This window comes from Columba livia, chromosome 1 (assembly GCF_036013475.1).
Source record: "Columba livia isolate bColLiv1 breed racing homer chromosome 1, bColLiv1.pat.W.v2, whole genome shotgun sequence".
Lineage (NCBI taxonomy): Eukaryota > Metazoa > Chordata > Aves > Columbiformes > Columbidae > Columba > Columba livia.
The window spans coordinates 18,808,436-18,834,821 of record NC_088602.1 but is presented as its reverse complement, the minus strand read 5'-3'; the positions used below and the strand labels follow the sequence as shown (position 1 = coordinate 18,834,821).

The following is a 26,386-nucleotide window of genomic DNA, read 5'->3' as shown; positions in this document are numbered from 1 at the left end:
TGCTTGTTTACATTTTCTTATGTTTTCAAAGATGTCCTTTGCAATGAAGAGACAAATTTCTCTTTTATGCAGGCATCGAGGCTCTCCTTCACCAAACTTAAATGCTGCCTATGTTAACACAAGGCCTGTGCAAGTCTTTCTTCAGCAAATTGTACTTGGTAGGAATTTGTAATGCGAGGATACTGAAGAGAATACTAATGTAGCACAGCATAAAGGTGACCAGTCTCTAGAATACATATGCATATATGTGTATAGACATGCACACACACTCTTTTTATTCTTTAGATATATTGCTTTCTAGATATAGAACAACTTTGTATAAGATAAACACAATTTTATATAATATATAGAAATCAAAAATACTACTGCTTTTCTGCAGACTCAATCAACAGAGCTCAGGAGAATCTCAGTGCACAGACGTGTCGGGCAAGTGAGCAATGGAGCAAGTGTGGAACAGCCTGACAGACTGCAATGCAAACCTGACAGCAGCCTGTTTTCTCTGCAGGATTTTTAGCAGAGTAATACTTATCAAGCTAGCAGTAAATCTCCATGGAAAGGCTGAAATACTTTTCAGAGAATACACACAGAACGCAAAGGGAAGAAAGGATTCTCGTTCCAGGTTTTGCCCTGAGTTTGTGCGCAGAACATAAGCCAAGATTGCTTCTGAATGCAGAATTCAAATGTACCAGACTTGGAGGGCCTCTCAGATAAATTAAGCTGATTGATCCACTGTATCAGTGGATGTGCACTGAATGGAAAGCCGGGGACTGCAGGGTATATTTTGGTAGACTAGCAGTCTGAGGAGCGGGGAAGAAGTGTGCCAAACTGTTCATTCAGAGCAGAGTCCCCAAATCATCTCCCAGATTTATTATCATCTGACTTTTTGATTATACTTCCATTTATTTCACAGTCTTGACTAGACCTCCCCTACCCCCTCCAAACAACTCTCTGGTTTCTTCCAGTTTCGTACAGGAATGACTAATTAGTAACTTTGCAAAGCTGGTATTAGAATTGACTTTGATGAAGGACCAAGTCCTGGTACAGAGAGAGGCCTGAGAATAACAGAACTGGACCGTTCTGTGCACATCAGCATCAGACACTAGATGGCACACCCTGCTGAAATCCAGAAAGAGACACTGGAATTCCAGAAATTCAGCATTACCACCATCTGTCAGTTGGTTTCTTAAAGCACTGGTTAAATTTGTGCGGTCACCCCCCTTTGCCCTAATCTTCTGCCACTACCCCTAACAGTCAGCACAGTAAGACCTACAATAAGGCTTTAAGGATGCTGACAAATCACACAGGTGAAGGAGCAGGCACTTCACATGGTGAAATGTTTCATGTTTTTGTTACTTGTCATTTTAAAAGTTTCTCACTCCATAAAGTAAGCAAGCATCTTTTACAATAGGCTTATGTACCTTAAAAAACATAATTGTGTTAACTGCAGCACAGGAAGACCAGGAGTTTTACAGTTGTCCTGGGTTTGTTAAAAACAAGTTTCTCTTTTAGTGAATTTTGCCTGTCAGCTAAAGCCTTCATATTAACTGCATTTTCCTGGAGAACCAGACACATGTTTTGGTAAACCTAGCAATGGAATGCAAACTTATCGATAAGCATGGATGGACATCTCACGAGAGGAGCAACGAGAAACCGGTGACCAAGAAACTGACCAACTGTGTATAACATTCCATTCACGTGAATACTTCATATAAAAGTGGGAGATCACGAGGATCTCGTCCCTTTTTCCCTTTTGCCTTTGCTTTTTCCCTTCTGCTTATGGCCGACATTAGGAGAGGACCTTGCTAGTCATCCCTGCGAACTGAGGCCTAGTGAGAGACTGAATCCAGCTCCGGTTGGCTGCAGAGTCCAATCCAGGACTTTAGTTGCCGGCTCTGCAGTTGCTGAGACTTTCAAGATTGGTTTTGTATATTTTGTATTATTTTCTCTATTCTTATTAGTAGCATTAGTAAAACATTGTTAATTTTTCCAAGTCTCTTCTCTCTGTCCTTCTTTCCCTCCCAATCGCCTGTCCTGAGTGGGAAGGGGGGAGAGGGAGGGGCAAAAAGGGGGAAGTGGGGAGGGAAGAGGGGGTTAACAATACATCTGCCAGGGTTTTATTGTCACCCCGCAATCTTAACCCTTGACAACAGTCTAGTAATTTGTCACATTTTAGTTCATTATGCCACGTGCTGACAAGTTTGAAGACTTAAATCTTCTCTGTATGAAATTCTAGAGATGTAAAATTAATTTACCATGCATCTTTGAGCACCTTACTGCTCCCTTCTGACTTTCCTATGCCCCATGAGATTATTCAAAAACTTCACAAGTTAAAACAATCTCAGATGGCTTTCATCTGTAAAGTCAACCTGTCAAAATTAATTTCCCTCTCATACAAAACGAGGAATGATTCACATAAATGTACAAAAGCAGACATAGCAAAATAGATGCTATTCAGTCCAGTGCAGATGGTTCATTCCTACCAAGTGCACTGGATCTTCCGAAAAGTAATTTATGTCCAAGAAGCAGTGTCCCAGTCACACTCAAAAGAGATTGCAACATACTATATTTAGATACTCCAATTTCTTTTTAAATGATACACTTTACAGGTTGGCATTTAAATATGAGGCTGAAAGGCAAATATGAATTAGAAAAAAATAAGAACTATTGTACTCTATTGTTTTACTTCACAAATTTTGTCCTCTATGTATACAGTATACGTAACTTCTGCCGTATGAGTTCTCTTCATAGAGATATTGGTTTTATACGTAATTTCTGTTCAGAATGTCTTTGAAAATATACAAAAGTACAGCATAAATGTGAAACTGTAAATACATTACAAGAATGTCCAATTCTGCGTGTTAATATAGACAAAAGAGCTGTTTAAAGCTATCACACACCGCACTTCTCACTATACCATTTTCACTTTCCAAGTCAGTCATACTTACAGTGCATATTCTGCTAGAGGTAATTTGAAAACATCAAATACTTCCTTATTCTTCATTAGGTAAACAGAACGCAAGTAGGATACAAAACACTGAAAGAAAAAAAAAGTATTTAACAAAAAAAACCAAACCATTAAATTACCAACACATTAAACTAACATTACATTGTTGCTCTAAACAGAAAATATAATTCCACTCTTAAGTGATCTAACACCGATTTCAGACTGAAATTCTTCTACCCAATACCCATCAGCCAAAATTTATCTATACTACAGAAGTGATGTGACTTCAAGTATTCAAATATTCCATTAAATGCACATTAGTTGGCTGAATTTCCCAGTGGTATGTCATGTTATTTTTGCTAGAAAGAAAACATGGCAAATTACTCAGAAGGAAACATCACTGATTCATTTTTTTTTTTCTCCCAGCTTTCATGAATGTTGCTCTGCTATTCTGACACCTGAATTAGTGGAAGCAAGAACAGACTGTGCTTCTACCACCCTGAGGTGTCCTTACAACTTTAGCCATTAACAGAAAGTGATTCAAGTCGATGCAGCTGCCTTCCACTGTGACCCAGGATAACTCACATTGCCCCGCATCTGCCACCAGCTCATCACACACACACGCTGTCGGTGAACGCGACTCAGCTGAACAACAAATTCACTACACAACATTCACTAAGTGCAGTTCAAGGTAGAAGTTTCAATTAATCCCAGACCTACACCAAGAACACTGGAAGCAATGCCTAACAGAATAACTTAATCTTGTGTTGTATTTTCCCTTCATCCTTCCCAAAAGGAAAAACTCTTATTTTCCTCAAGTTTCTTTTATACATAGTCTATTTCTGCCTATCATCGGAAGCATAAATACTAGAATATCTTAAGTATCAAAAAAGACCCTTGGAATTCTGCTGTTTACAACCTAATTTCTAAAACATGCCAAAACTCCTACCACAAGGCTTAAACAAGCAAACACTAGGAACAATAGCAAATTAAACTCACAGTGTTATTTTTAAGCATACTACAATCACACCCTTGTTCTGCTATGCACAGTCACCTGCTGGAGAAAATTACTGTATTAATTCATGTGGAATTTAAAATATATATATATTTCTTGTTAACCTGAGATACAGGTAGGAAAGGTCCAACAGTTAGGAGGATCAATCTCTTATTGGTATTCTATAAAGGCATATAAGAGAAAAAATATTTCCAGATGTGAAAAGATGAGACAGTAAATTAGGCAATGTCATAATGTCATACTTCTCCCCATGGCAAACTGAATAACAACTATTCATTTTAAGATATGTAGAGCTAAGAGATATATTTTTCAAGCTGCCCAACACCTCACTACAGAAGTAAATTTTGCTTATTTTCCAAATGCTGAGTTTTGGGGTAAAGTTTCCTGTCCAGATTATGTCTTTCAATTAATTTCAGCAGTGGAAGGTGCCAGCACAATCCATACAGCTGCTACCGAGAACGAAGTGTGGAACGGAACATGCGTGGAATGAAACGCCTGCTCACATTAAATTATGAATCAATTTACAAAGATATCTAAATCCTTTAGGAAAAGGCTTCAAATTTGACTGATCTCATTAATCTATTGCTGTCTAGCAAGCAGTGACAAAAATAAATGACAGAGCATCTTACTTTTCCGTAGTGGCAGATGGAAGGAAGCAGGTTAAACAAAAACTATCTTTCCTGTGAATCCGAGAGTCACAACATCAACAGATCTGAAGATCTCTGAGTCGCTACATCCCACAAGGCAGGAATCTCATTCTGCCTTTTGGATAACCTATAAACCTGTATTGCCATCCAGTTCTGTTCCAGAAGGACAGGGAACTGCTGGGAAGAGTCCAGCACAGAGCAACAAAGATGATTAAGGGAGTGGAGCATCTCCCTTATGAGGAAAGGCTGAGGGAGCTGGGTCTCTTTAGCTTGGAGAAGAGGAGACTGAGGGGTGACCTCATTAATGTTTATAAATATGTAAAGGGTGAGTGTCACAAGGATGGAGCCAGGCTCTTCTCAGTGACAGCCAACGATAAGACAAGGGGCAATGGGTATAAACTAGAACACAGGAGGTTCCACCTAAATATGAGAAGAAACTTCTTCTCAGTGAGGATGACAGACACTGAAACAGGCTGCCCAGGGGGGTTGTGGAGTTTCCTTCTCTGGAGACATTCAAAACCTGCCTGGACACATTCCTGTGTAACCTCATCTGGGTGTTCCTGCTCCAGCAGGGGGACTGGACTGGATGGTCTTTCGAGGTCCCTTCCAATCCCTGACATTCTGCGATTCTGTGACTTACTTGACTAGTATGTCTTTGGTACACATGGTCTAGAAATTAACAAATGATAAATAAGGGACAGAAAGAACACCCCTCTGGCACATGTCTCAGGTCCTACAATGAACCATCAAATAAATGCCAGACATTCTAGCTCACATCTACCAGCTGTCAACAGGGTTCAGCCCACTAAGACTCAAACAATTTTTCAAGTTTGTCATGGACTGGGTACAGAACGGTATTGCTCTATATTCAAAGAAATGGGCATCTAATTATGGTAAGATGATTCAAAGATTATTCAATACTAATACAATTATGATAAAAGTCTTCAGCTGACCTCATTCTCTATTATTTTAGGCATTTTGAACAGTTCCAGTAATAGATAATCCCTACTCCAAGTGTTTACACCCAAACTAGAAAAGTTACATATAGCATAGAAGAGTTGTTCTACTTCACAAAAAGAGAAATTAAATACAGAAAGAACAAATTACTCCTTTGACTGTTATTTGATTTCAGCACCTTCACTTCAACCTCCTTCTAAAACACTGTCACCTCTCTTGGATTTTTTTCCACTCTCCTAAGAGTTGGTCCCTCTGGGCACACACACACTGGACAGCTCAGGCACAACAAGTCTGCCTGAACTTTGTTCTTGCTCTTTTATCAGCTGCTGTTGTTCACCACTATTTCTGCTGTTCTGATATCACTTTCAAGGGTTTTTTAAATAACTGAACATTACAAAAATATTGTATGAACTTAATTTATACCATTATGGAAAATGTTAACGTTGGGCATCAGAAACATATTATGGTTCTATTGCAATAGTAGCTAAGGCCCCAAAACCACCTGAGATCATTGTACTAGAAAAAAATAAGGCCACAAGAACTATGTTGTACTGATCTGCTATATTTAATTTCTGAGTTATTGATGTATTTCTTTAATAATTGTTTTAAATATGAAAACACATGCAATTCAACTTGTGTGATGTTTTGACAGAATTCAAAGTACCAGGGTGTGCTGGGAGTCTCAGGCTATAAACAGCCTGCACGTCCCTGCGGGTACGATGAAGAATTCAAGACAGACGTCACTTCAGTGTCCCAACACCCCCTATACAGTAACATTCAAACTAGCAAGAAAAACACATTCTTTTTTTAGCTGCTTTTCACAATTGGAGGAATCAACATATAAAATATTAAAATTACAAGAAATGTCAAAAGGCAGCAACAGTCCACAAGAGGAACTGCAAAGTTTCAAAGGAGCCCCAGCCTGATTCACCCTCGGTCTTTCCAAGCAACAGCACAGGGACCATGTCCTATCAAATGAATGATGAAGTTTGCTGAAGCAATTAGTAATCAAGAATTTCCTTTTTCATTTTTTAAACAAAGTAAAAGCATCTTGAAGTAAATCGAGAAGCTCAGAGAATCACTTAGACCTCATGCCCTCAACACAGCAAACTACATCTCACATGAACTTCAGTGCGTAGCTGAGCTGTTTCACTGCTATCTGATCCACTCACGGAGGGAAGTTCTTTCTTACAAATATCAAGAATTTGGCAGCTTGCAACAGACAGGCTAGACAGCACAAGAACCATGTCTGAAAAATCCAGCACTTCAGATAAGGACCCAAGGCCAGGATTTCATTTGCATTATTTTTATTGTTTTATTCACATTGATATGTAAGACTACTGAGATATATTTGTATAGTATGTCTGAACACTCATCCTTAAATCTTATTAAGGAGGGATAGTTCTGGGATAAACCACTTGTCCATGCTTCAAGATTTTAAAAAACTGAATGTACCTACAGTTTGTCTGCAAGATGACACTGCATTGCTACTCATAAACTAAAAACTGCAACAAAAATAGCTTGAAAGGCAATGGCAATTTTAAAAAATTCAAAATTAATTTAATTTTTATCTGTAATATTGACAGGCAGCCCATGTTCAAATTTACTCTCATGCTATTTTTAAACTTTATCATTACTTTCTTTTGCCCAATTCAGATCTTTCTCTGCCTTGTAAGAGATCTTAAAAGGCCAAGGCCAGAAAGAAAGAAGTTTGATAGTATTTTTATTCCAATTAAGAAGATGTTCGCTTCCTCCTACTCTTATCTTCCCCCAACCAGATGCTCTGTCACTTCTAACACAAACACTTTGTGCACTACAAAAACCTGGGATACCTAAATGCCAAAAATAGTTTTAAAAGTAGCCCCTTGAACACTGCCTTTCACATTTCTTCACAAAGCTGCCACTGACTTCCTTACGCACTCTGATTTAATACTCCTTGTTCAGGAAAGTAAGAATGAGATTCCTCTGACCCAGTAAGTGTCTTTACTGCAGGCATTCAAGCAAGGTCACATCACGCAAAGAAACCCCCATTCATCCACCCCAAAGTCTTTTTAAGGTATTAATATCTACATCAGGATGCATCCTAGAAGTGCCTATTCCTCTCTATCAGCTGTCAATGAAAGCTCAGGCAGAGCAGCTCACACAGGACATCTAAAGACAGGCAAGATGAACCTCTCCTTCAGAGTTTTAACTATTGCAACTTGTCTCATTTTACATCTGAGTTCAGCAAAAAGGCTACAACTCCTACTCTATCTTTAAGCATTCACAATCCCCTTTTCATTTTACCCTGTCACTCAGGTTTACCAGAATATATTCAGGTGTCATAAATCCCCATGCCAGCTCAGACAAATAGAAGGTTAGTTACACTAATCCAGAATTCCAGCAATCTTCTCCTTAGGTAGAACTTTTATTTCTCAGGCTTTGTCATTTATGGATTTCTGATCATATGGCCTTTGGTAGTGCTCTATAAATTTGACCTACATGTATTAAAAAAAAAAGTTACCGAAAATATTTTCTTATTTTACTACTAATCATCTTGTTTTCCCACATCTCAATTTGAACCCCTGATTTTGCATAGTTTGGAAGACACTTGGCACAACTACAGAATTTGTAGGCTCACGATATCTCCACTGTTTAAAAACAGACAAACAAGCCTCAGAAAACCAACATACTGCAGCGCTTCAATAACACAAGTAGTAAGCTCTATCCCAAAGGGGTCACAGCCTAAAGATATTACAAAACCAGAGAAAGGTCAGCAAATGTGTCTAGTGACAGCAAGAAGAGGCAGTGTGATGCCCAGAGATGTTTCACAGGCCATCTTCCCTGGCAAGTATCTTTTACAACTACCTCACTCTGGTCCAGGAACCCACACAGTTATTTTAAGTTTTCCTACCTCCCTCAAACCTGCTAAAATCTTGGTGGAATTCATGTATTTTTAATGGAGTCCCCCAACATTAATCAGCACAGCAAAGAAATCCTCTTCATACACTTTACCATCATACCTGGAAGAGCTAGTGTAAGATATTTTGCTTCTCCTTTAAATCCAAATGAAAGCTAAAATGCATGTTTCAATGCATTGGATTTTACCACTGAGAAAGGACAACAAAAATTGATTAAGTGGGCAGGTGAGGCCTACATGGTTTCACTTTTTTAAAGTTTTTAAGCCAAGAAATGAGATTGGCTACTTCTCCGTAACCATTTATTATTATTATTATTATTATTATTATTATTATTATTATTTCAGTAAGTTCTGTACCAGCTCCGCAAGAAAAATCCTCTCAAGAAGAACTAACAATTTACCCATCCCCTTCAATCAAAAGGGTTACTGAACTGAAAACAGTACACAGCCCTACTCTCCACTGTGCTAGCAAGGATACATGATGAAAAAAGACATATTTGTACTGATTTAACAGCCTTATGCTTTACAGAATCACAGAATAGTTGAAGTCGAAGGGAAACTCTGGAGATCGTCTATTCCAAAGCCCTGCTTAAAGGAAGGTCAACCAGAGCAGGCTGCTCAGGAACGTGCCCAGATTTAATATCCAGCAACAGAGACTGCACAGCCTCTCTGTGCACCCTGTTCCAGTCAGTGTTCAACCACCCTCACGATAAAACATCTTTCTTGTCTCTTCTCCTGTCACTGGGCACCACTCAGAAGACTCTGGCTCCATCTAATTTACACTTCTTTCCTAATACAGGAGATACACTCCAAGTTCTTCATTGGTCTTGCCTCTAGTAGGTTCTTATGGACATGGTTTAGTGCTAGAGTTATGTTATGGTTGGACTTGATGATCCTGAGGGTCTCTTCCAACCAAAACAATTCTGTGCCCACGTCTTTCTTGTACTGGAAGCCCATGATCAAGCTTTGCACTCCAGATGTGCCTCTCTACAGGGCTCAGTAGAGGGGAAGGGAAAGATTACCTCCCTTGACCTGTGAGCAATGCTCTCCCTGATGCCACCCAGTGGCCTTCTTTGCTGCAAAGGCACATTGTTGGCTCATGTTCAGCCTGTTGTCCATTAGGACAACCTGCTGCCCCAGGTCCTTTTCTGCAAAGTTGCCTTCCAGCTATTTGGTCCCAGCCTGTACTAGTGTATGGGGTTACTTCTCCCCATGTTCAGGTATCAAACAGCTGGAAAAGCCTCAAACAAAACAGTAAAAAAACCTCAAACAGCTAAAATGTAGTGACCACTAAATCAAAAATTACTTTCATACCCAAGACTCTAAAATAAGTGTGTCCTCACCTATGCCAACACTTTGGCATGGCAGCAGTAGGTCAGGCATTCAGGTCAAGAGCCCACATCAACTCACAGGCAAACTCACCACCAACTGCTAAACACGATTATTGTTTCCACTGATGCCACGCTTTAAAGCTTAAAAATCAGAACAATTTAGCAGTTCCAAACACTGCTGCTAAGGTATATATGAGTAGGTCAGTTATTCCAGTAGCAGTTCTATTCAAGTGCCACAGATGACTTACCCTTTGAGCTTTGTCTTTTAACTCCTGATCTTGAGCTAAGAAAGCTTGCAACCTCTTTTGGATGTCCGTAAGTTTTTCAGGGTTAATCCTAATTTAAAAAAAAATAATAATAATAAAATAAAATTATCTTTACTTATTAGAACATGCAAAAATAAGCACCTATTAAGTTTTCAGGAGTAGCTTCATGTCTTTTGCATTGATTTAATATGCCTAAGGGTCTTACCACTCTGAAACAGCTTAAAATGGAGCCATATTGAGGATGAAGCATACACTCCTCAAACATATAATACAGATAATACAGAAAGACAAATGGAAGCTCAGACTTTTTATCCAGAGACAATTTTCAGTGAAAATGACAGAAATTCTTTCAAAGCAAAGCCAAAATCAGCAGTAAAGAGCTTCTTGAATTTATAAAAATGCTATTAAAAATATGGAAGAAGTATAATGAATCACAGTACTACTTTATACTGAGATAGCAGTCTTCATAAGCATTTTTGAAAGCTTAAATAAGATCCACGGCCCTGGGAACAGCAAAATTTAAGAACTTCTTTCTTAGAGCCAGATAAGCAAAAGTAAAGGACATTGGGAACAAAGAGATTTGAAAGCTCCTCAAGATACTGATCAGGTGAATAAAAAACAGTGACTCTCATAGAAAATGCCACTAAACCTAGTAAGAAGGCATGCAAGTCCTCTCCCAGACTCTGGATTTTTGTACTTATTCCAGTGGTACCTACACTATTCCAGGTGTATTTGCCCAGATCTTTTCTTATCTACTTCTGGGTTTGATCTGCTAGTCCCACACAAGTGTATCTCACAACCTACCAAACATGGTAGGAGGTTACCTCTCAAGTAGAGGTCAAATGGGACGCACAAGTACCAGATTTCTTAATCTGGTTCTAGCTGCTGTGTGCCATGTCATTCCATACTGTACAACAAAACACAGCCTTTGCTAAAGGAAGTCAAGAAAAAAAGAAGAATCAAAGGCAGGGCTCTTCACATAGCAGTAAGTCAGTCTAAAAGACATGACTGATTAAAATATTAGGCAGGAAACATTTTTACAGACATTTTTTGTAACATAAGCCATGATGATCATCTATTATTCTTAATAAATATAAAAGCAGCAATTAAGCAAGGGGTTGAAGGGTATTAAAGAATAGTTTCTAAAGGCATTGAGCTTTATTCTCTCACTGCTGCAATTTCTTATCTCTGACAGATACAGTCAGTAGAAAACTCTAGTGCACACAAAAGCTATTTAGCTGCAGTTTTAGTGAAAGATCAAAAAGCTGAGTTTCAGTTTCAAGACAGCGCGTAATTTACTTGGAAAGTGTAAAGACATAAGAAAGAAAAGAGAAGGCATGAAAAATTCAGTGGGGAACAAACTGACCAGCAATTCTTTGAAATGCAATGCAGGACTGAATGCATACAGGATACCAAAGATAGAAAAAGTAAATAGAGAGAAGGCTCTTCCAGATTTTATTCTATAAAACAAGGTTGAGAAGGTGACAATGAAATTATTTATGATCCAAACAGTGAAAAAATGATAGAACAGCAAAATAAAAGCAGTGGCTTGCTTAATACCAAATTGTATTAGAAGATAGAAACACAAAGCATAGCAGTTCACTGCAGAGGAAAGACCAGAGGAAGAACAACATGTTTACAGTGACATGAAACTCAAGAACAAAGTTTGAAGTAGAACTGAAGTATAAAACCAGCACAAATGCACTGGGATAATGTAAGATTTACAAGCACAAAATGAGATACAAAAAGTAAAGGGAGAGCAGGAACAAAGAAAAAAAATTAATATGAACACCAGTAGTACGACATCTCAGAGACGTGTTGGATTGCTGTTACGTTATGGAAAAGCTACTAAGAGATGACGTCAAGGCACTCAAATAAGCCAGTGCCTTTTTTCCCTTGTCTTCACTCAAAGTGGCAGCTGCAATCACACAACTATTATAACAACAGCTACAGCAGAGTCCAAGCTCACATGAGAATTGCAATCACGGGATAACAGTTACGCAGATAAATCAGCTGGGTCAGAAGAAATTTGCTCCATAGCAACTAGAGGGAAAGTCAGAGCACTTTTGAGTCATAGTTGTATCTATCTAGGATGAGAGGAAATGGCCTGAAGTTCTGCCAAGAGAGGTTCAGATTAGGAAAAATTTGTTCATGGAAGAGGTTGTCAGGCACTCAAAGAGGCTGCCCAGGGAAGTGGTTGAGTCACCATCCCTGGAGGTATTTAAAAAAACGTGTAGATGACATTCTTAGGGACGTGGTTTAGTGCCAGAGTTAAGTTAATGGTTGGACTCTATGATCTTGAGGGTCTCTTTGAACCAAAATGATTCTACGATTTTGTTCTTGAGAATTTATCCAAGATGGATAAAAATGTATGAGACAGGGCAGGTAAACACAGTGCTCGTCTTCAAAAGGGGCAAAAAAGGGAATAAATTAAATTATTAACTTTTTTTCTTGATACTGAAAAACAATTTTTAACACGTAGAGAAAATAAGCAAGTATACAATGGCCAAAATATCTTAGTCAGAAGCAAAACACGACTAATCAGTTTGATTATCCCTCAAAGCAGGATTGGCAAGCTTTAAGAATAGGAAAGAAATGGGAGGTACCATATCTGACATCAGCAAAGCGTCTTGCAGTTGCACATTTTCATAAGTTTGGGAAACATGTTCTACATTAAATCTTCAAGTAAATGCAAAACTGGCCTTGGAGCTGCACTCAGAGTAGTTTGGGACCAACAACTACTCACTGTTGTCACTGTCAACTTCAAAATGCAAAACCAAGTTCCAGTTCTTACCTGGGCCCACTTTACTCATTATTTTCATTATTATTGTGGGAATAAGATTCATTGTTTATGGGAGACAATACATCCTTGGGGCTCTAAGCATAATGGAGAATAATCTCGGAGAAGATAGAACAGCATTTTGTTGACTGCACATAAATTTTAGGTTGAGTGATTTTGTTGAAATTTGCAAGAAAAGAGTTTGAAAAAGTCAAAAAACACAAGATAAAAGCATGGCAAGATAACATGGTGTAAACCTAAGCAATGTCAACCAGGAATTTGGTGCCTTGATCACATTTTGAGGTTATGTGCTTTTAATGAATCAGTAGATCTGCAACACAGCAGAGCCACAATATTGGATTTTCTCATCTCTAACACTGTGTCATGATTACCACTCACTGTCGTCTCCATCTCGTGCTGGGAATCCAAAAATAAGGAAGCTGCTCATTGTTAAACTGGGATTTAGTTTTAATGGGTTTGCAAGTTATTTCTTTCTGAACAAATAAAATTCTACAATAATTACATGCATGTGACTATTTGGAGAGAGAAACAAATCTTATATCTAAACACTTAAACGAATTATCATAATTTATAAACTTGCCTAAGCAGCTTAGAACCAGTGAGCTAGAACCAACTATGCAAAGACTAGAAGAGGATTTTATGACATTGTCTGTGATTCTAACTAGGCTGTTTCTTTCTTTTCTTATTCTGTGAGTAAAAAATCTCACATTTAAGGAGCAGTATAACTTTTTGAAACTGTTGTTTTGTCTAGCAGTTGTATAAATTGACTGTGCAATGACATAAATATGAAATCAGCTTGCTTGGTCTTACAAACTGATCAGACAGCAATCTCCAAATTCGCTGCTCGATACTCTCTGCCTTCCTCTCATTCCCATTTTTAACACCAGGGTACACACACTGCTTTAACTAGATACTCTTCCCCATCCTCTCCAAAGCAGAATTTAAACAAAAAATCTCAACAACCTTCAAAAAGACTGTGCTGCAGCAACACAGTTTCCACATTCCCCTCAACTTCCAAGCATCAGCAGGTTTTGCTCTGTGCCCTCAGCCCAAATGTGGCTCCTTGGGGTTCCAGGGGATGCCCTGGGAGGCTGGAGGGAGGAGGAGGAGGAGCGGGGAGCCCAGGAAGGCTCCTCAGGGCTGCCAGCATCACACCAGCACATCACAGACCAGCAGGTACCCACGCTGCTCAGTGACACCAGTGAATTGTCCCACAGTAACCATGGTAGTTGGAAGGCAGCAACTCTTGATGGATTCCCTAGTATTAATACATGTGAAACACATTTCCAAGTATTCTCCACTGTTTTCTTGTTTTTGTTTTCTTCAAGAACCACATTTTTGCCATAATATTAAAGCAAGCAATATTACATTGAGAGTATCTATATACTTGCACTTCCTTTGGTAAAACTTTGTAGATACCAAATTGTTATGAGAACCCCTTAGGAAGCAGCTCTTATCTTGTTACTCAACAAAACTGGATGCCATGAAGTAGTCTCAAGGCATTATCAACAATATTTTTAGTTCATAGCCTGCACCTAAAACTTTGAAATTATAGACTCCTTATAAACATGTTATACCTTCAGGGTAGCTTTTTCCCACATTTGAATGTTCTAAAATACAAAATTTGTTATTGCATACTTTGCATTTTCTCTTGCTGTGTTTGAACAATGAAAAAGAGATGTATTGTTAAAAGCACTACCTGTAAATTGGCAGCTTGTGCTGATTAGCAAGGAAGGGCACACTAACAGGCTCTACAGGGAGCTCACGTTTAAAACTGAAAATTAGGAAAATAGCCCACCAAACGCTGGCCTTTTGAATAGAGATTCAGGAAAAGAAAACAGTTTTTCCCCCCTCTCTGCTTTCAAATTACAGAACTGTTTTAAAAGCTCTGTCTAAATGAAATAAATGTTAAGAGGTCTTTTTAAGTCAGAAAATACAAAACAAGGAAAGTAACAGAAAACCAGTTCTTGTGATCCCTACGCAAGACAACAGGTCCACAAGAACAGCAAAACACACACTTTAAATGACAGTGATGTTTTCAAAATGAAAAGCTTTCAGAATGGATTTGAGAAGTTTGAAGAGTTAGACTCTGTGGGCAGAAAGCAATGTTCATTACTTTCTACCTCACAAGTTAAAGCAATTCTTGAGAATCTATAATTAGGCAAATATGCACAAACGTCACGAGAAGACTTCAACAGAAGACCTGGAACATGATCCATGGGTTGATGGAACTTCTTTAATAATTTATCAACTGCCAAAACACACCAGGGCTGTATTAATTGGGAAACCAGCTAGAAGTAAACAACCTGAGAAAATCTGTAGTTAAAAACTTTTAGGATTAAATTGGTTTGCAATCCATAAGTAATTACAATAATTTTGTCAAGGATTTTAGTTAGTCTCTTAGAAGTATGATGCTAAACCACTTAAGACTGAGCCACACTAGGTAGACAAGTTCTAAGTTAAAGCATTCCCCTTAAGATCTTACAAATACCAATATGGTATATTTTGCAGATTGAACAACAGGTTCTCAGGGTAGATTATCAACATATCTTAACAATCAAAAGCCCCAACTTTGCTTATAATGACTCCAGTTAAAAATGTTACACAAGTGGCTTTGTAAAATAATACATTCTGGGGTTAAAATAAAAATCTTATTAAAAAACCCTTACTTTAATGCAACCTATTATTGAATTTACAATAGAAAAAGCTAATTACATGAAAAAGATTCTCATTTATTAGATTTTAACAATGACAAGTCCTAAAGTATGTGTTCACTTCATTTCTTAACTCAAGTTTTGACATAAACATATATAGGAAGTGTAACAAAAAGAACAGATAGCCATATAAGTAGTGGCAATTTCTTACCACCCTTTGTTACACTATAATTCAAAGAATACAGTACAGTTAATTTTGAGCAGATCTAGAAGTTTAAGCAATGAGGTAATAATAACCACTTAAAGTTTCATCCTATTTTGATTTCTTCTCAAAAACCATTATCCCCAAACATTTTGTGCATACAGTTAATTATCTTCTTTGCTTAGAGATACGTATCTTCACTTTCCAACCACAGCTTTTCAAAGAGATTCCTGCCTTGCTCATACCCACTTGTACAGGAACTTACTTTTCTACCTTGCAACCCTCTGGCTTTATTGTAGCTCCACTCTATGATCTTTGGCATGGTGCAACCTGAACTATGGAAGTATTCAAAACGGAATCAGGTTCATACAATATTTTCTAGTTTGCTTCCAATTCTTCTTCCATATTTCTTTTACATTCTGTTTCCTTTTTTCATTTAGCATTAGACTGAATGCTCAAAGAACAACAAACTCCTTCCTACCTATAGCTGCTAATTAAAAAATTAGCACCAATTATTTTTAGTGGTGTACTTTTTTTTCTATTATTTTTACAGTTCAGGTTTGGCATTTTTTTGTCTTCCCTGCATGTTCATTACTCTGCATTTAATAGAAGTTGGAAATACAAGTGCTTTTTTGTTTTTACATGGTATCACTACATGCATCTGCAACCCTTTCAAAATCAGTTCTCTTCTGTACAGATAACAGATTCTACAGGTCTACACTGGAATACACTCTCCAGCATGTAAAATAACCATTTAGCCATATCTTCTATTCCCTGTTCTTCAACTAACTTATCCAAAAAGATCATGACAAATCAGAGAAATAGTCTAGAGCTAAAGAAAAGACAGCTAATGAAACGAGAATGATAAAAAGTATAAAAACATACAGGACAGATTAAAGAAATTGTAATTGTTTAATCTGCAAAAGAAAAGAGAGAGATAGCATGATGATGTTCAATTACACAAAAAGTGGTTGCAAGAGAACAGTTAAGTTTCCATATATTCTTGGCACAGGACAAAAGAAATTTTTCACTTACAAGACTTATCAGACACTTGAAGCAAAAGCCTTAATGGCAGAAACTGTTGAGTAGAGATGAGATCGCTTCAGGAAATTGTGAAGACATTCACTGGCAAGTTAGATAAGCACCTGATAAGAATGATTTATGCAGCTGATCCTGCCTTTGGGAAAGGGGATGGAATAGGTAACCTCTCAAGGTCTTTACCTTCTACAACACTATAAAAACCTCCCTTGTTTGTCCAGCTCCAGGCAATTCAAGCACTTTACCAGCATTGTCACAGACTCATCAGACATTATTCCTGTAGAAAGAAGGCTGAATAACAGACAAGTCATTAGTCACTTACTTGATTTCAGTGACAGGTACTTTCCTCTGTGCCAGCTGTTCCACCATGCCTTTTTCTTCTGAGGGAAGCAATACTAACAAAGCTTCACCACCTTCTTTGTATCTGAACAAGGGAAAAACCACAAAAGAGAGACCTCAAGCAAACAGGCAAAAAATTCATTTTTGTTGATGTTTTCAATAACCAATGAGAATATACATTTGCTTCCTTATAAGCAGTCTGAAGAGCAGACAAATATGCTCACTTTACAAAGGGAAAAGGCAAAGCAGTTAAGGGACTTGCCAACAACTCCACTTGAGCCAATTTCAAACCTACGCCTAAAGCCCTAAACATCTGGCACTAAGATGTTGATTTAGATCGGTTGATCTTTTCTTCCCTAGATTATAAATACTTCTGTAGTAATCAAATGGCACTTGACCAAAGGCGATGATGCTACACCGACCTACCTACATTCATCCTTTACCAAGAGGTGGTTCCCAATACCTGACAAGAGCTGATTCTCCTTTGCGCATCCTGCAAGCGAAAGAAGGTAAAGACTGGGAAAGGGTAAGCGCCTTGATCCCAAACAACTCCTACTTGCACGTTCAATAAAGATTACTTTTCTAACAGGTCAGAGAGGCATCACTGAAAGAAAAGCATAAAAAGAGGAGTTCTCTGATTTATAGAAGCAGTTTTTAAGTATAAAAGGAAAAATACAATCAGACCGATTCCATAAGAACGTACCTAGTATTCACTCGTCAATGCTCTTAACAGCTATATCAAATGAAAGTGACTTGGTAATTACTCAAGATTGGGGAAAGAAATAAAAATTGTTCTATTTTATTCGTGAAGCATCTTCATGTTCACTTCCTTTTTGTAACAAAATATCAGTTCCTACTTTTGGCAAATTTAGCAACTTGAGGACATTCATGGGAAGGTAAAAAATACTCAGCAGCACTAGTAAACAATAAGACAATGGTTTTAAGTCCTACTGAAGAAGTCACAATGATGAGTTAGCTTATCTGCACTAAGTCCATCTCTATTTTAACATGGATATTATTTCTTCATTCGCATTTACAAATAGTTCTTAAAAGAAGAGATTGATAGCAAAATATTGCATAGAGTCCTCCGCTACATAAAAATCACCAATTGAACTAAATTTCCGAAATATGCCAAAATTGGACAGAATCCAATTCACAGTCAACGGATAAGAGCAATGTGTGGGACACAGCAAAATAAGAGAGTGGTAAGTTACTACAGAGCGCAGTTTTAACTGCCAAGAACTACTCACAGGGAAATCCCTAGGCAGCAGCAGATTGTAAGTCCGTACATAAGCTCCTGTGACTACAAGCATACCATTTATTTGTAACAGTAAATACTCACTGTGTTGTTTTTCATGTGTCATTTTATATCAAATTATTTACTACTCTAACAGGCTTTGTTTCGATTCCTACTCCAGTCATATTTGTCTTTTTCTCCTATGTTGGTAAAACTTGTCATCCATCTTAAGCATATCTGGTTTGTCCTTTCTGTTCTCTGTAGCAAAGTTCACTGTGTTCCTCAGTAGGAGGCGAGAGAGCTCAGCGGATGTTCTCAGGCACACCAAACAAGAATCATACCATTAACTGATAAAAATCATTTCAGATGGAATGTAGGGAGCACACATTTCTCCAAGTATAAACAGTTATCACTTGGCAAAAACAGTACCGCAGATCTGTCTGAAAACCATAAACACTATCTGTCACAGCATAGTAAGCAATGCAAGTAGCAACTAAATCTGCAGTTACAACAGTCTGACAGCTTTTATTACAGCTCTCTGCTTTCATTTGGTGAATTTGAAATATCACAACAAAACACTCTCGGATGCCTTTTTTTTTCCCCAGTGCTATACATGATGGGTTTGGGGACTGACTTTTAAAGATAATTTTAAAACATTTAATAAATGTTTTCATCATTAGATTTCAACACTTACATTCTAGATTTTGAAATTTTACATGGAAATCAACTTGATACAAAGAGGAGAGTAGCTGGCACACACCAACACCACGTATATTTACTGGTTATATATGCTTTGGTAAGAGTACCAAAACAAATGGTAAGACTTTGGACTTTGGACTTTGGACTTTGTGCCAAAAAAATACTTCTTTAGGGTTGTGGGTCAGGGAGAGATACTGCACAAAACCTTTATTTTAAGCTATTTATTTAGTAGACATAAAATGTTCTTAATGCAGAAATATCAGCCTGTAGAATTTCTCTAAAAAGGAGTTCTAAAGCAACCCACATGCTTGGTTGAAGGCAATTTATTATCTTTACCAACAGCACAGAAGGAAAAAAGTGACTGCTGACCAAACATCCCATGAATGTTCAGGCCCTTTACATAATAATAAAGGTTGAGAATGACTTGCTTACATAGACCAAGTGCACCCTGGAAGAAAACTCTATATATTTTAACCCAGACAAATTCCAGATGATATTTCCACAAAGTGGGTGCATGTCAAACACTATCACTGCTTGAACAAGCAACGAAATCCTGGAAAGCCACTGAACCTTAGAGAACTTTGCATTTTATGGCAAAAATTGATGATCACAGTCCCAAGGCAGCTAATTTTTCATCAAAAGAACCTGATCTCTCAGAGCACTGTTGGAAAGAAGGATGAAAATACTCTCTTTTATCTACCCAAAGCTTGTATCAGACAGGAAGACAGAAATAATACTGCTGCCAATACTAAAGTCACTAATTTAGAGCACAGAATAACGCACAGCTCTGCTGTTCTCTTCAAAACAGACACTACGAAAGGAGCTATGAGAACGATCCAATACCTGGAAACAATGTCTGTTTAGTCTCTTAACAAGAATCTTCCTCATTTGCCAAGAAGACAAAAAGAAGTCTTGATCACACTATATAAACACCCACAAAGGATAATTTTTGCAGATTCCTTAAATTTAGTCAAAGGCATGAAATTATTTCTGTAGTTTTGTTGCTTCTGGCATTTCTTATCCTGGAGTGCCTGACTTCACATTCTTAAGTTGTTGCTTTATTGTATTTATTTTATTCAGTGTCCAAAGCACTACGAAAGACCAGTGCCACACAAACAGTGGAAGAAATACCCAACATGGATTAAAGAGTGCAGATATGCTCTCTGCAAACCACAAACCCAAACTCTGGAATGACACAGTACCAGAAAGATCATTTTGCATTAGATTTGCTTTTATAGCTTTTCCTCAGTACCCATGAGGTCACCCTCAAAGCAGGATGCAGGATCACATAAGTCTTCAATGTGACCCTTGAAAGGTGTTCTGGTGTTATCAGTGCTAAACACATTCATGGCAGATGCACTTGATGCCCCTTAACCGAACCAGCAGCACTCTGGCCCTGGCTCCAGAGGGGGTAAAGGCCTGAGCTGCAGTCGGGCCAGGAACTCCTTTTGGGAAACACACAAGGCAACAGAACAGCACGTTGAACCTCAAGAAGTTGCGGGTGCAAGGAGTCTGGTGCAGACCTTTCCCACTGTACACAATGTGACTACAAGCAAACCAATTCATTCCATAAATGTGAGCTCTTGGGAGAGCTCCTGATTGCTCTCTCTGCTAGAGGGGCATGGCTGTAGGACAGTGCTGGTCTACTCATCACAGATCACTGGATCAGCCCAGTTTAAGTTTCATATCAATAGTTTAATTCTATTTAAAGCGTACTTATTTAAGCTAATCACTTAGAATTATAAAGTTGTGTGATTTCTCATACACTGTCTGCTTTGAATTAATTAACAGCTAAATCTGCTGAAACCTTTAACAATATGTTGTAAAGTTCCATTGATATTTACCAAACTTCAGTAAAACAAAGCGGCTAACACCTGCGAGATAAGGCCTGTTTTGTACCTTACTGAGCAAAACAGGACTCATTCAGACAGAACAACACTTTCAAGTCCAACACGAAGCAGCTTCGGACTATCAACAGTGTCTGCAGCTAAACAAAACAAGGGCCTGTCTGAAGACAGTGAAAGAGTCCAGTATGAAGCAAGAAGACCCCAGACTCACATATTACTATTGGACTGAATCATCGCATAAGGGCCAGGTAAATAGTCTGTAAGGGTATAATTACCCAGGGAATTCTGTGCTTGGCTCAGCACCTCTGCAAAGGCACCCAGCTGGAGCCGACCCTGCTGCTGTACTACTCCATTAAATTACTTATTTCTATGAGCTTTGATGCCTGAGAGCTTGCTTCAAGAGACACAGGATCCCATCCTTGTTGCCAGTGAACTCTGACACCTGAGAGCTTGCTCTGACAGACCTGGGATTCAGGTTTGATAGCGACCTGGCACCAGACCCCAAAAGGGAAGGTAAGCAGGTGGAGAAGCAGAATGATGAAACTTTGAAATCCTAGCCAAGCGATATAAAGAATCGGGCATGCACACATAATTCTTTGGCCATAAATACATATAATCCTGTATCTGTTTTCCCTTTACCCTCTATGTCTCTTAGACATGAACCACTGACAAAGTCTGGGACTAGGTTTGGATCCTGTCACCTGGGCTCCTCTCTGAGGAGGAGTTTAGAAAGCAAGAGGGTCCATTCTGAACCTCGTGACAACGGGAGGGCCTCCCTCTGCCCTTCTGCATCTCCTGTTCCCACAGAAACCACCCTAAAACAACTCTCACCCAATTTTGCTTGGCATATTTCCTCCATGCAGTAAGAGAGTGAACCTTGCCAGACTCTGTTAAGTCACACTTTCCTTTAAAAGTGATCTAAACACTACTTTGCAGCAAGCAGGACTGTAAATCACCCATCCACGACATTATATGCTGAGTCAGTTACCTTTTCAGAAAGTACAAAGTCAGGAGATGTAATTCTAAAGGCACTTTTCATAGATCATTCACAAAAAAGAAAACAAGCATTAGATTTGGTATCTATAGACAAAAACTAATTCAATGTTTACATTAAGTCTTGCAAAGCCTTTACACAGAGAAAACAGTACTATAGCTAACTAAAGAAACAATCACATAAAAAAGGACCAAGAAGAGACAGAGGTTTCCAAACACCTATACTTTCTCACCTTTTGGAAATTATTAAGAAAAAAAAAAAAGGCAACATTAAAAATATTTCTTAGAGCTGATGCCTTCATAAACTCGAAGTGACTTAAAGATATCTGGTAACTATTGGTGCAGTGTAAATCTTTTTGCTTACCTACTTTGGAAACATTCAGCCTTTTAAACGCCAATATTTTAAACATACTTGAAGGTAGGGAGGAACAGTTTTGCCCATTTTTATATTGTGTGATTTAATTAACTAAAACAGACAGTTTAATATTAATGTTGTTCTTCAGAGCTAAATATGAAATCACTACAGAACTGAGCAAGCTGAAAACCAAATGAACTTAAGTACCATCTGGGAAGGTTTGTATCTCTTCCACGTCTCCAGAGGCTGTTTAGTATAAGAAAGCAAAAGGCAAGCCTACAAAAAACAAAGTTTATTTGGGCAGAGTATTATCTTATTTCTCAAGAAGAAAATAACTTAGTAATGTGCTAATAAGAAAGTCATGGTCTTAAAGATAACCTTTTAAAGTGAGGTTGCAGTGGTAAATTTAAGTTTTCAAACGTGTCTTCTCTGTGTCTGTCACACTAACAGCTTCTATATTGGCAGACTCACAAAAGCACAAGCTACTGAAAATTGGCATAAACAATAAAGAATAGAACACTTAGATCTTCTGCTCAAAACTTGTTTCCATTACAATGCCTACAACATGGGAGAAAAGAACACCCCTCAGTATCCTAAGGGAATAAACTTCTCCATTTAAGCAAATAAAAGAGTATTTCTGTAATTATCTCCAGTAGATAGATAAAACCTTTAAACCTTTACAGATGATAAAGCAGCAAAGAGTCAACCTCAGCTACTGAAATTCTTTAGCAGGAGGACTAATTCTTCTGCAAATGAGGAGACATTAAGAGAAGTTCTCTCCATTCTTGCTGACTGCAGCCTTCAAGTTGTCCATAGTCACTAAAACAAAACATCTGTTCTAAAAGGCTAATTCGCTCTCGTGATTTATTATTCATTAAGTATGCACCTCAATGGTGCTGGAGAAAAGTAAATTAAAAACCCCAAAGTAATCAAACTTCCTTGGATTGTGTAGTAATTGATGACATTACTTATCTTGTCATCATCTCAAGGTGATCAAGAGACCAGAGCAGAGACTCATCTTTGTATTGCAATTTTAACAGTCTATTAGGATACCAGATACAATTCATTCCCATTCTATGGAAAATTGCATCCTACTTGCAGAAAGTCTTTGGAAAAGAAAAGTTCACATACTTGTAGTTCATATCTGTCTTATTTTCTAGAGTGTATTGGCTTCAATGCCTATCAAAAAGGCAAGTAACTTCTCTGAAATTCAGTCTTGACTTACAAGCAAGGAAGCTGTGACAAATCATCATTAGCACTATAAAGCAGAGGGTAGGAATGATATATTTACACTGACTGCAGATGAGGAAAAGGATGTCTGTAATCAAGGGCAAGCACCAAAGGCTGGACAAGAAGGAAATGTGATAAATTGCATAGGGCACTGTGCTACTGGCTAATTAGCAGCAGAGAAAAATAGTTTAAAATATCAAGAGCATCATTTCCCTCGCAAAGAAACACAAAGAGTTGCCATATAGTTTCATTTCATGCAAAATAAAAAAATAAATAAATAAAAACACTAAAATCAAGGGGACAGTCCATTCACCATGACAGAATCTATCTTAAACTTCTGCTAAAAATCACCCTGAGCTGACAGCTGGTATCGAGCATGAATGAACAAAGAGCATGCAGAAAATTCACTGAGGAAAGGATGAGAAAAACATTCTCTTCTTGCAGGCCAAATAGGCACTCACCTTTTGCTAATCCTAACCTATCTTAACCTGTCCTTGATCAGATCCAGCCAAAGGCCGCACACACCTCTAGCCAACACTACTAAAGTAAACAACACTACCATTATCACAAAGGCCACAGGTGAAAACGTCCTGTGGTTATCAATCAATTCCACCTTGCCATGCAGCTGCAGTTGCACTTGTTCTAACTCCACGTAATTTTACATCCTTGCCACAACCATAGTAACATATACTTCAGTCCAATGCACCGTATTTTAATTGTCAGTGACATCTGAGTTGCAGTGATACCACAATAAAATAGGAATGGGAACCAACTGATCAGTGGTCATCAGGCACCACTGTTCTGCTGTAGGGCAGACATCCAGTAGGGAAAAAAAACTGATGGGCAAGCAATAGGGAGAGAACTGTAAGGACAGCTTGAGTGGATATGCAGACCTTACTGGGAATGCTATACAGGTTGGCTTGCACAGATGTACTGCAACATATTTCCCTAACGTTTGTATTTCAGAAGATATAAGTTGATGCCAAATTTTGAGAGAGTTAAAGGCAGTATTTCTGCTTTGTTTGGCAAGAAAACAAATAATCTATTTTAAAAACTGGCAAAGGAGAAAATGGAGATGATGAGATAATCGTAAAATTTGGGGGAAGAGGGTTGCACATATAAAGATACTTGCATTACAATTTCCTGATTTGGAATATTTCCCTTTACAGAAAAGTCAATGTAAAGGAGGTGATAAAGTTTTTGGACGCATATGAAGATGGGAGGAACCATAAGTGTATAATTTTATGTTTTGGAGGTCACACTTCTACCCCCATATTAAAATAATGTGCTTTGCGGGTTTTTTTATCTGTAACTTAAGTGAGACTTTACCAAGTTGACTTGATTAAAGATCTAGTTTTAACCTAACTCAGCCAGGATGGATAGTATCAGCAAATGTTGTCATCTTATCTGTCAAAAGATGTAGAAGGAAGTAAGTTATCACTCCAAAACTTGTGAGCTTAAATCAAAGCCCACTCCTAAAAAGTCTTGCATTCCAAGCCAAAAAGCCACCTTCAGATACACTGGTATTGCAGAAACCCTTCACAGCAGAGCCCTTCAGAGAAAGGAAATCAGGCATCAGGAAAGCCAAATCAACTTCTCAACTGTCTCTTTCTCACCCTGACTAAATTTGACCTACCTGAAGTAAGCAGAAGACCTCTTTCCTTAAAACATTAAGGTCAATAAGTTAAGCATTTGAAATAACATCGAAATCAAGCCCACTAAATTTGCCTGGTTTTGCAAGTGCATTTTGATAGGTTACAATTATGTATTTTCACTCTTCTTCTGCTGGACCCTTTGTTCATCATAGATGGTTGCAAACTATTAATACACAAGTATTTAATAGTTACTTTCACTGAAAAGCCAAATTATCCACCATGTAAAGGTGATCATTCATTCACTGTGCACCATTCACACCCTTCCCAGAATATAAATATTCTGGAGCACTTATTTGGCAACAATCATGTTCTTTAAACCTTTGCATACTATTTTAGTTGCCATAAAGAATCCAGAACAAGGCAATTCCATCACATGGAATAACTGACAAGCAAAATTCAAAAACCAGCACAGATCCTTGCTTCTAGAGCAAAGATTTACCCTTGCATGAACTCAGTATGCCAGTGAAATCATATTCCTTGATAAAATTCCTTGATAAAATCAACTACAATAGTGAATGAAAAAGCATTTCATTGATGCACACATGTGTCTGTGTTGCACTTTTTATGTAAAGGAACAATATAAGACGACCATAACAATATAAACTGAAAACATCAAAATGGACAGTTTAATTCTGAAAAATACCTATTTCAGTCCGATACACATATGAATAAATCCGTTCACCCACACACTGTCCTTCAACAAAGAGAAACTAATATCCGTATCTACCCCTAAGGCCTTCCACAGAAATACAGTAATTCATACTTTTGTTTTAAAATTCAACTATTAAAACTGATTTTATAAGCTACCGTTTTTAAACATATTTCTTAAACAAAGTAACAGCTTTAGGTAGCTCATACCAGGCTCAATTCAGGCAAACCTTTGTTTCCAATTATACTATTTTACGGGTCTTCTGACATGATGAGGACTGGTGAAATGTAAGCCTTAAACCAAGAAAACATTATTTCTCCGAGCCCAGGAGCAAGATGAGTTTTATCTGCTGTTTATCATACCTTCTGCACTGCTGAGTTTCTACCCTAATGTGGTCATTTGTTATTCTATTTTTTTAAGTGACAAATGAGCACAGAAAACAAATGCATGTAATATGGGAATTTCTATCCCATCTACCTGATCAATGGTCCATTTTTGTAATAGATATTTTTCTTTAAAACAACAAATCTTTTACGAGAGATCTGTGCACACTGCTAACTGAAATGTGCATATACAGCAAGTCCTGCTCAAGCAGCACAACACAAATGAGAACAGACCAGAACATGCTT

At 38.0% G+C, this 26,386-nt stretch overlaps 1 protein-coding gene across 2 annotated transcripts in view; it reads right to left on the bottom strand.

The window, feature by feature from the left end:
* The window catches only part of DDX10 (DEAD-box helicase 10), a 176,754-nt gene that overhangs the window by 130,653 nt on the left and 19,715 nt on the right, over positions 1–26,386 (bottom strand). For both annotated transcript variants that reach the window (XM_065049019.1, XM_021286281.2), the window contains exons 10-12: positions 17,076–17,177; positions 10,042–10,129; positions 2,946–3,034 (exon numbers count right to left, since the gene is read on the bottom strand). In XM_065049019.1, coding sequence (XP_064905091.1) covers positions 2,946–3,034; positions 10,042–10,129; positions 17,076–17,177 — 279 coding nt within the window. The remainder of the gene's footprint in view (positions 1–2,945; positions 3,035–10,041; positions 10,130–17,075; positions 17,178–26,386) is intronic.